Genomic DNA, 12,226 nt, shown 5'->3' with positions numbered 1-12,226 from the left:
CTTTTATATATTTTTTAAATGGTAGAAAACAAGGCAACTTACCACAATGTAATACGTTTACGTTCTATTCCATTGATGTACGTTTAAAAAAAAAATATTTTTGAAAATTATACACGTTTCCTATTTTTAGACAGTGTTGTATTATTGTGTGACTTTCTCTGTTCACTGAATTTCTGAAAAGAGTATTTAAAATTTAACAGGCGTCCGATGATATTAGCCAAGCTCTAAATGGCGAGAGAGAGTTTCATCATCACCGGGTGAGTTGGCTGTGCGGTTAAGGGCGCGCAGCTGTAGGCTTGCATCCGGGAAATAGTGGTTTGCCGTGGTTTCCCATTTTCACACCAGGCAAATGCTGGGGCCGTACCTTAATTAAGGCCACGGCCGCTTCCTTCCCACTCCTAGAACTTTCCTATCCCATCGCCGCCATAAGACCTCTGTGTCGGTGCGACGTAAAGCAAATTAGAAAAAAAGGGGTTTCATCACGAGTGAGGACATCGATACTTTTTATCCAATGTAAATATATCTACCAGATATATATGCATCATTCCTTCAAATAAGTAATCTAACTGATGTTATTCGCGGTAAGCATAATTGGATTGTTGGTGAGTTTATCAGATAATTTAAACCCACACAACCACAAGCCAGGGCTTATCCACCTAAAGCACCTCTTAAAATTTAATAGTGAACATTGTAATTAATTACGTACATTATAAAAATATTTGAGGTCGTAGTCCTAACACTTTATTGTATATGGTCAAAATACACTGACTGACAGAGCAAATGCAACACCAAGAAGGAGTGGTCAGAACTTTATGCCAATTGCAGGGTAGACTGACGTCACTGAGGTATGCTCATGATGTGAAATGCGCCGCTGTGCTGCGCACGTAGCGAACGATAAATGGGATACGGCGTTGGCGAATGGCCCACTTCGTACCGTGATTTCTCAGCCGACAGTCATTGTAGAACGTGTTGTCGTGTGCCACAGGACACGTGTATAGCTAAGAATGCCAGGCCGCCGTCAACGGAGGCATTTCCAGCAGACAGACGACTTTACGAGGGGTATGGTGATCGGGCTGAGAAGGGCAGGTTGGTCGCTTCGTCAAATCGCAGCCGATACCCATAGGGATGTGTCCACGGTGCAGCGCGTGTGGCGAAGATGGTTGGCGCAGGGACATGTGGCACGTGCGAGGGGTCCAGGCGCAGCCCGAGTGACGTCAGCACGCGAGGATCGGCGCATCCGCCGCCAAGCGGTGGCAGCCCCGCACGCCACGTCAACCGCCATTCTTCAGCATGTGCAAGACACCCTGGCTGTTCCAATATCGACCAGAACAATTTCCCGTCGATTGGTTGAAGGAGGCCTGCACTCTCGGCGTCCGCTCAGAAGACTACCATTGACTCCACAGCATAGACGTGCACGCCTGGCATGGTGCCGGGCTAGAGCGACTTGGATGAGGGAATGGCGGAACGTCGTGTTCTCCGATGAGTCACGCTTCTGTTCTGTCAGTGATAGTCACCGCAGACGAGTGTGGCGTCGGCGTGGAGAAAGGTCAAATCCGGCAGTAACTGTGGAGCGCCCTACCGCTGGACAACACGGCATCATGGTTTGGGGCGCTATTGCGTATGATTCCACGTCACTTCTAGTGCGTATTCAAGGCACGTTAAATGCCCACCGCTACGTGCAGCATGTGCTGCGGCCGGTGGCACTCCCGTACCTTCAGGGGCTGCCCAATGCTCTGTTTCAGCAGGATAATGCCCGCCCACACACTGCTCGCATCTCCCAACAGGCTCTACGAGGTGTACAGATGCTTCCATGGCCAGCGTACTCTCCGGATCTCTCACCAATCGAACACGTGTGGGATCTCATTGGACGCCGGTTGCAAACTCTGCCCCAGCCTCGTACGGACGACCAACTGTGGCAAATGGTTGACAGAGAATGGAGAACCATCCCTCAGGACACCATCCGCACTCTTATTGACTCTGTACCTCGACGTGTTTCTGCGTGAATCGCCGCTCGCGGTGGTCCTACATCCTACTGAGTCGATGCCGTGCGCATTGTGTAACCTGCATATCGGTTTGAAATAAACATCAATTATTCGTCCGTGCCGTCTCTGTTTTTTCCCCAACTTTCATCCCTTTCGAACCACTCCTTCTTGGTGTTGCATTTGCTCTGTCACTCAGTGTACATAAACTGCAATGAACGTAAATAACTTACTTCTTACAACGTAAATTGAAAATGGCGTGGATTTCTGCCCTCTTTCTTTCATTACGTTCTGCCTTCATTTCACACTCGGGTATCGCCGCAGTGATCGAGAGTGACTGGGAGAACTTCGCCCAAACTTCACGGCCTGTGACGTACCCACAACGTCACTGTGGTTGGATAATAGCATACGCTGCGCTCATCGCCTGCCAGCCCGTCCACTTACAGTAGGGAAGGGTTGCGAACGGATTCGCTAAGAGTCGAGACTGCTGCTGCCTCGGGAACCGACACACTCGACTCCAGTGTCGACTCCACTGATGCACTAACGCCGTCTAACAACTGTTTTCGGAACTGCTTGGAATTATTGTTCCACGTTCCTCCCTTGATAACTTGTGATAACGATGAATACATGATGATTATTAGCCAGCAAACATTAAATATTGTTTCGGGTTATTATCATCGTTATTGTTAATGTTGTAGGTCTATTTTGGCGACGACGATGATGATGACGATAATAATGACGTAAAACAGAGAAAAGGCGAGTGTTTAGAATATGATTTTACAACAAATATTTTACCAATTATTGTGCATCATATAAGCCGCCTCCGCATCTATGGAGGCCCCGGGATCGATTCCGGCTAGGTCAGGGACTTTTACCTGTATCTCAGCTTTCGTGATGACGGTGAAACATGCGCGAATTATATACGGGCATTATCGGTATAGTTCACTCGTGAGACGTCTTTTGTGGGTCGAATATTATTCAGTGCTCATTGTCACACTGTATAGGCTAGCCATCAACATGTATGGGAGACAACATTGGCGTTGTTGGTTATCGCTTCGTTCACAGTGTTTATTTTTAATAGTTTCATCTATATTCGAATTACGTTAGTGGCTTTACCCATATTAGATTTGTTTTCGTCTTTCATGTGCAATTCATAATGATTTACTGTCGATATTTGTTTATCAGTTTCCTGATCACGACAAATAAAGACGTGAAATTAAATGCCCGTGGTCTGCAATGCCGATACTTTGACTTCTCACGTTGAAACTCGTTGTTAATAATAATAACATGTCATAAATAAAATTACTCAAAACTTAATAAAATATTGAAAAAATTAAATTAATAAAATTCATTAATCGAAATGTCCGTAGTATGGGCGCCAGTGTTCACCAAAATGGATTCCTAGAATTTAGATAAGCATGATAATTCATTATCATTCATTAGCTTGCAGAGCATGTACATAATGCTGCGTAATGGTACATCTGCTTCAGGCCTTACCCAACCTTCTGAAAACGACTAAATGAGTAGGAACTGCACCTAGGTTTATCAATAACTCCACTGATTCTAAAATAACTGACTATATTCTCAATAAAATCCGTGCATAAGCACCTCATCAACACACCAAAATATACATATAATACGCACACAAAATATTACTGGAAGACTCCATATTTACAACACGACTTGCCGGTTCTCATAATCGGCACTTATATCACCCAGATGCTGTACCTCATAATACTGTGTTCACTGACTGTAACACTTGTTCTAAAGATATATCCACTTGAACAACACAACGCTTGTCGTTCCTGAACATAAATTATGGAAAGTCTGAGATAGCTTTCACCAATATATAATACCAGTTCGCCAAAAAGTAATACAAAACCCAGTGCCTAAGCACTCCACAGTTTGTAGGTCAGCCACGTTCCACAAACATAAAAAGACTACATTCCACGAAACGTTTGAAATCCAGTCCAGTATAGTGCAGCAGTGTCACTCCAGTACCGTATCAGAAGTTGTAAGTGTACCATTGCCCCTCGCCGTATCATCACATGCCTAAATAGACATCAGCTTTCCCCTTCCTCTCACATGATCCGCCTAGATTGATCCTGGCCAGTCAATCGTGAGTAGATCCTCATGTCAGGACCACGCCTCGAATCTCTTCCTGGCCCCAAGACAGTAACACCATCAACGGAGTCGGGTGTTTCACATGAGTCTTCGGAAGTTTCCGACTACAATAACAAGTCCACCTCAACAGACTTTGGGACATACACATGAGTCATACGAATTACCTGAGTAATGATAACAATGATTTTCCCATAATTTTATACAACTCTTATTACTCATACCACATATGGAGACCTCCCATCTTACAAAATTAATGACAAAATATACAACTGAAATACTGATAATAATAATAATAATAATAATAATAATAATAATAATAATAATAATAATAATAATAATAATAGTTCGAATACTGACAATAATATCTCTCAATTCTAAATACAGTACGGGGGTGTGATATATGTACTATCACAACGTTTTATTTCATTTCAAATACACCATTACGCTCGTCGTCTCCGTTAACGATACCGTACTTCATTATACAATACTCTTTAAAAAACCAATGGGAAAATGAGCAGAAACATGCATGATATTTCATGTTGTTTTCCGCGCTTCGACATGTTAGCGGCCCTGCAGCGAGAGTCAAGTTAGCTTGGAGTCGCGAGGCTTCGTGCGAAACGACCATGCGGCCCCGCAATGCGTATCAGGTTAACTTGGAGTCGCGAGACTTCATGCGAACCGAGCCCGGTGTTCGGATTCGATGGAGTCGACACTCTCGATTCCAGGCTTCACCCATCCCTACTTACAGTGCTTGGCGCCCGCGGGACGGAATACCCAGCGTGAGCACCTCTTCTCTATACTGAGTCGTTCTTGTCATAGCCCCTTACTGGCTGTGTGACAGAAGTGACTTGCTGCCTTCCACCCGTCTCTAGACCCCTGTCCCTTCCCCTGTATCTCTCAGCCAAGCACTAAGCATGTGAAAAGTACTCCGACATCACAGATTAATTAAAGGCTGTTGATGTGAACTGAAACATACATACATACACACTTCAGTATAGACTATTATGCCTTTCGGTGTTCAGTCTGCAAGCTTGTGTGAATGAAATGAGCGTCGCAACAATCGTCTGTTTCCTGCGAGGTCTCTGCCTCGTTTAGCTCCACATCTCTATTAGTTAAATCATTAAAGACTGCTTCTAACCGTCTTCGCCTTGGTCTCCCTCTACTCTTCTTAACCCTCCATGACCGAGACCATTGTCCTCCTGGGTAACCTCTCTTCCTTCATTCGCCTCACATAATCCCACCGCCGAAGCTGGTTATGCGAACATCTTCATCCATCGAGTTTATTCCTAACTTAGCCGTTACCTCCTAATTCAGAGTACCCTCCTGTCATTACCGAGTGAGTTGGCCGCGCGGTTAGGGTTGCGCAACTGCGAGCTTGCATTAGGGAGATAATGGGTTCTAATCCCACCATCGGCAGCCCTGAAGATGGTTTTCCGTGGTTTCCCATTTTCACACCAAGCAAATGCTGGGCGTATACCATAATTAAGGACACGGCCGCTACCTTTCCAATCCAAGCCCCCTCGCATCCTTCCATCGCCGAAAACCTTCGATGTGTTAGTGCGACGTTAAACAAATAGCAAATAAAAACCTCCAGCCATTGTTCCTACATGTTTGTACCTGCAATCATTCTCGTTACGTTTATGTCTGTTACTTCTTACTAATTAATAAGATAACCGAAATCCTTTCAACCTTTATTCCCGTAAGCTAAGTTGGTCTGAACATAGACTGTTGCAAAGACAGTTTCGTCCGGGACTTCTTTGTTACAGAATACCGTTGATCGCAACGGCGAACTCACTGGATTTTCTTTGCTGCACCTCGATTCAATTTTACTTAGTCTAATATGCCACCATCTTGTGGTAATACATATCCTAAATAATTGAAATGATCTATCTCTCCGAGATTTTTATTCTGAACTGAAACATAGGAAACAAATTTAATTCTGTCATAAATTATTTTCAAATTGTTGGATATCTGATCACGCTACTAGAAAGAGCACAACTTCTGTACAGTAGTGTGTTCTACTGATTTCAGTGTTGTTCGAGATTTGAAAAATTATGTATAATTATATGCTGATCTTCATTCTTCTTCTTTCTTTTTCAGACTTACCAGAGAATTAAGGCGAATAGACAAGGTAGACTCAGAATAAAGAATAGGAAAAGAAAAGCTGATGAGGCGACTTGTCCTGTGTGCAGTGAACGTATGCAAGGGAGTGTAGAAGAACTTAATGCTCATGTGGAGGTGTGCTTACGAAAGGTAAGTAAGTCCATTCAAGGAAATTAATGCATTCTTCGAATGGCAGTGATGGTTTCATTTGTCATATATAAATACTTCACTCTTGCGTTTTACTTAATTCAGGACCGTTCAAGTATAATGCAACGCAACTTTTAGCATCCGTAATGTTTTATTTCCCCCCTGAAAACAACCAAACGGTAATTTGGTGTTTATTTCTTCTTTGGTATCCACCGTTTAGGAAGTACCTGATCTCCTAGTTCATGTTATTAAAATATAGGAGAAGAGTTCAGTAAGCAAGAACTCGCGTGAAAAAGTGAATTGAAGTTTGTTTCAATAAAGTAGAACTCTCTCGCTTCATATTTTTCGTCCTTCGTAATATTGTAACTCTCGTTATACGTCCTTCTTACTCTACTTATTTTAGGGACTAGAGGCATTGAGAGTGTGATCCCTGTGTTCTTGTAAGTACTAACTATGAATGTCTGCATAAATGTGCGACTGTAAACTAGTTTGCGTTTCGTTATACTTGAATGGTCTCCAATTCTCCCAGAGAATATTTTTCTTGAGGTTATTTAATATACATAATTTCTTTTTGTTTTCTTTTTAGCATGGTGGCACAAATGACGAAGATGACATCAATGTAGACGTAGAAGGGGACACCGAAATGTTCGAAGAGTACGAATGGGCGGGCCAGCGGCGGATACGCGCCACTACGTTGCTTGTCGGCGGTTTCGCAGGTGAATATCTTAAGAGTACAGGCTTAGGACCATAATTATTCGGACGGATTTCTTGGATTATTTTATAAGAATCCTCCTCTTTTGTGCATTTTTACTCCCTGCTTCACACCTACATCGGCTCTGGTATTACAAATGGCAGTTTATGTGATTAATAATGTTTGTTTACAAATGTCATTCACGCTTGAGTCCTAAAAGTCTGTGAAATCATATGTTATCGAGAAATTGATTTTGTTGTTTTTCTTTTATAATTTAAGCAGCAGGGCTAGCGACTTCCAGTAGTCGACGAAGTCCTGTGGACGAGGATGTAGACCTCGTCGTAGACGGCGATGACACAGCTACGTACGGCCCGCCACAATATTCCGAAGCTGACGTAATTATGACTAGTGCTGACGGCCCCCGTGAAGCAAAGGAACGAGATGCTCTTCGGGAAGCAATCATAAGGTAGGCCTGAATTGCTAGCCAATGTTTTAACTTTCAGTTCGATACATTAGTATGAGTACTTATAATTGATGATGGAGATCATCGTGTTGACGACACTGCGTACTTTACGCTCAATCACTGCCATCGATTTTTAAAGATATAGGAATACAAGAAATCTTCCTCTAAAATTCTTCTGTCGTGAGTCCCTAGCATATAGTGACATCCGACTAGGCTATATCAGTATTTTTCCACTCCGCACGCAGAGCGCAAGAAGACGGGCTCCTAACCAGCTGCGCTACTCTACAGGCCAAGTACCTAGGAATTAGTGATGGGACATTCGATTCATTTTACTGAATCGATTCATTTGATTCCGTTCACGTTACTGAATCGATACAGTGATCCGATTCACGGCACATTTGTCACCGCTCCTACTGCATCCGTGTAGTATGTGCTGGTAAGACAGCAGCAACAGCATTCAGTGCTCACAGCTGCCATCTGGTCTTCATACTATGAATTCCTTTCTTAGCAAAAAATGCTAGTTACTCTAATACATCGAAGGTTTCCGGCGACGCAGGGTGGGAAAGGTTAGGATTAGGAAGGTAGCAGCCATGGCCCGAATTAAGGTACAGTCCCAGCATTTCCTGGTGTGAAAATGGGGAAACTACGGAAAACCATCTTAACATCTGCCGACGGTGGGATTCGAACCCACCATCCCCCGAATGCAAGCGCATAGCTACGCGATACTAACCGCACGACAACTCGCTCAGTCATTTTTGAAAATATGTATTTTTCTATCAGGTGAGAATTTTTTTAAATTGTCATATTTTGTATAGGCTACTCGAGATGTACAGTAGCCCGATGGTTCATTATAGTTTCTGTCCACATATGATTGAAGTCTTGTGCAACGATGTGACATGAACTGAGAGAATACTGAGCCGTTCTTCCCAACATAAAACGGGTACTTTTGAGTGGTCATGAGCATGACTCATAGTCATAGGGCAGGCTAGAGTACAGTTTAATTGTCAAATGTCAACTAAGTTATAATACTAAGATTCATTAAACGAATAAATAGTATAACCTAATAGCCTACCTACTTACTAGCTATTTCAGAATTATGTTTTGACTACCTTTTTAACACTGCAAATAAATCCATCTATTATGTAAACCTCCCTGTAAGAAGAGGACAGTGATTGCAAATGGGTATTATTTTCAAATGAGCTGAGCTCGAGAGGCCATTATAGCATACGATTCTTTCAATGTGTTGTACCATGGCTCACTGTATGTCTCGCTGCAGCGGAAGCTCGGCTCTCAGCCAGTGTCCAACTGTCCAGTGTGCCGATAAGGAACCGTGTATCTTGTGTCTCACTGAGCCGTGCTCGTTCACTATTCTTTCGGTGTGCCATGGCTCACTGTATGTCTCGCTACAGCGGAAGCTCGGCTCTCCGCCGCGTGTCCAGTGAGCCGATAAGGAGCCGTGTGTATCTTGTGTCTCGCTGAGCCGCGCTCGTTCACGATTCTTTCGATGTGCCATGATTCACTGTCTCGCTGCAGCGGAAGCTCGGCTCCCCAACGTCCAGTGAGTGCGCCACTCAGCACTGTCCGCTGGGAGTAAGCTGAATCGTGTGCCGTAAGCTCGCCGTTCCTGTGAATCGATTCACTCGGACACTTGAATGAATCGATACACTGCTTCGAATCATGCATTCAGTAGCCAACACTACTAGGAATGAGTTGAAGTTCATCATTCAGAGAGCAGCTGATTAGTAGGGATCGCGTTCTGCAATATGTACTTATAGTCAGGTATTTCAACAGTAGGTTGTTTATTATTGTGTTATCAGTGACATGCATTGTACTGCCCCGAACTGCGGGAAGGTACCTATTGTAAGGGTTGATCAGAGCGACGAAAGAAGGGGAATATATTTCAGTAATACAGTAAGAATAGACAAAGAAAAGTCTGCTGTTTTATTTATTGTATTTAAAGTATTATTAAGAAAGAAACTGCAAACATATAGGCCTGTGTTACCCTCGGACGATTACGAACGTGATAATACAATTTTCATCGGTTTCGTTTCCATGTCGTCATTTGCTGCAGAAACTTAAACTTTTGATTAGGCGAGTGTCTGCACTAAATTATTTTAATGAGCATACAGTATGTTGTAATTCTGAATTTCTTTTACAAGTGGCTTTACATTGTACCAGCACAGATAGGTTTTATGGCGAAAATGGGATAGAAAAGGCGAAGTAGTGGGAAGAAACCGACCGTACCCTTAATTAAGGTACAGCCAACTCGCCCGGTCATTGAAATTTTATATCTAATAGTGATATAATAGTTTTATATATAACTGCGTATTGTTCAGAGCCGGGCTGTGTAATTCAGACGGTATAGCGCTGACTTCTGAGCCCAAATTGGCTGGTTCGGTCCCGGCTCAATCCGATGACATGTGAAGGTCCTCATACATGCTAGCCTCGTGTCGGTAGATTTATCGGCAAGTAAAAGAGCTGTGGGAAAACCTCCGACACCTTGGTGTCTCCGAAAGTCGTAAATGTAGTTAGTGGTACGTAAAACCATTAACATTAATAATAATTTTCGGTACTGATTCCAAGGAATCCCGAGTGGCATCTACTGTTGCAGAATCTTGTTAAAAATATGTACATCGTCTTTAATTATCGGATACCTGTTCAAAATTCGAGCCGGCCCCGCGGTGTAGGGGTACCGTGCTTGCCTCTTACCCGGAGGCTCCGGGTTCGATTCCGGCTGCAGTCGCTTAAGTGCGGCCAGTATCCAGTATTCGGGAGATAGTGGGTTCGAACCCCCTTGTTGGCAGCTCTGAAGATGGTTTTCCGTGGTTTCCCATTTTCACACCAAGCAAGCTGTACCTTAATTAAGGCCACGGACGCTTCCTTTTCACTCCTAGCCCTTTCCTGTCCCATCGTCGCCATAAGACCTATCTGTGTCGGTGCGACGTAAAGCAACTTAAAAAAAAAAGGTCAGGGATTTTTACCGGCATCTGAGGGCTGGTTCGAGGTCCTCAGCCTACGTGATTACAATTGAGGAGCTATCTGACGGTGAGATGGCGGCCCCGGTCTAGAAAGCCAAGAATAACGGCCGAGAGGATTCGTTGTGCTGACCCCACGACACCTCATAATCTGTAGGCCTTTGGGCTGAGCAGCGGTCGCTTGTTAGGCCATGGCCGTTTGGGGCTGTTGCGCCATGGGGTTTGGGGGTTTGTTTGTTCAAAATTTGATGTATGTATGTATGTATGTATGTATGTATGTATGTATGTATGTATGTATGTATGTATGTATGTATGTATTGTAATGGTTCAAATCCCGTTACAAATATATTTCTGTATTATTATATCTGTATGATGATGATGATGATGATGATGATGATGACGATTATTATTATTATTATTATTATTATTATTAGATTCAATTCTATAATCTGATTTCGCTATGTATTAATTAATTATCGCTTGCTTTATTGTATTTAATTTATTATGTATATATATATATGTGTATGTTAGCATCAAAATAATGTAGAGTGAGACTTACTGCCTAATATCAGGTATGGATATATTATTTATGATACTACTTTTAAAGCATTATAACATACTGTATGGTGCAATACTGATACAGAAACGGACGAGTCATCGCTCTGTCATTGTATGCATTTAGCAGCATGAGATAATTCCAGGAGTTCCCACTTTGCCTGAGGCTATTTCATCACATTCTGTAACGCTTTAGAGCTGGGTGGGTGTGATGTCATGTACTCTTTTAGGGGTGACGTGGGTGTGACAACTAGTGTCTTTATATAGAGGAGTATCCTATAGCGGCAGTTCAGTTGGAAGGAGAGGCTTGCCATGGAGTGTTGTAGTCAGATGGTAGTTGACTCTCAGTGAGTCGGTCATTGAGACGAATGGTGAACAGTCAGTTGGATAGAACCTTGGTCGATGTATAGTCATTTGGAGAGTGAGGCCACAGTTGGTCAGTCGGTCAGTCAGTTGAAGATAGAGCAGTGACATGGATACTTAGCCGTCAGTGACCAAATGGATTAAATATTCGGATTGTGTTTTCATCTATCTGTTCGGTCGAGTTCTTGTGTCAGTTCGGCGACATCGGGATATTGAGTCGTCGTAATGCAGACTAACAGTTATCAGTGAATTACTTGTAAATTTGATTGTGAAGTGTGATATAATTTCAAACCATGCGATATCGCGTTTGTGAAACTAAAACGATACTTCACCAACTTAGGTTTGAGATACCTACAGCTGATACCAATTCAAAGTAATACGTCGTAATAACACTCAGTGTTTAAGGTACTGTGAAATAGTGAGGGATAAATTTATTGTACAACTTATAAATGCCCGGTCAAGAGGATTTCAAATTTAAAGCCTAAAGTATCTGTCAGTTGTAATGTCCGAGTTTTATATCATCACCTAAATTATCGCAGCAGGTCTTGCCATTCAAAATCTAAATTTAAAGAATAAATTTTGTTTAGTATCAAATACAATTGTTTTATTTCAATGGTAGATTAAATAACCTCAAATTTTAATTGGGAAACAAAACGACAATCTCCTTTTTGCAGAACCTATATGGTATGCTGTCAAAGTAAGCTTATTACCTCACGCCCTCGAGATATTCAAGATTCTCATTCTTTTATTGTTACATTTATTTGTAGTTGGTGCCCATCAAAATTGTATGTGTAAGTAATCAGAGTACATAGTCCGACGATTGAGT

The 12,226-nt window shown here is 42.7% G+C and overlaps 1 protein-coding gene across 1 annotated transcript in view; it reads left to right on the top strand.

Moving 5' to 3' along the window:
• LOC136863664 (E3 ubiquitin-protein ligase Rnf220) overlaps positions 1-12,226 on the top strand; it is a 160,578-nt gene that overhangs the window by 93,626 nt on the left and 54,726 nt on the right. The window contains exons 5-7 of the mRNA XM_068226030.1: positions 6,204-6,356; positions 6,940-7,069; positions 7,324-7,510. Coding sequence (XP_068082131.1) covers positions 6,204-6,356; positions 6,940-7,069; positions 7,324-7,510 — 470 coding nt within the window. The remainder of the gene's footprint in view (positions 1-6,203; positions 6,357-6,939; positions 7,070-7,323; positions 7,511-12,226) is intronic.

Source organism: Anabrus simplex, chromosome 2, assembly GCF_040414725.1.
Source record: "Anabrus simplex isolate iqAnaSimp1 chromosome 2, ASM4041472v1, whole genome shotgun sequence".
Lineage (NCBI taxonomy): Eukaryota > Metazoa > Arthropoda > Insecta > Orthoptera > Tettigoniidae > Anabrus > Anabrus simplex.
This window is presented reverse-complemented; position numbering and strand designations above follow the sequence as displayed.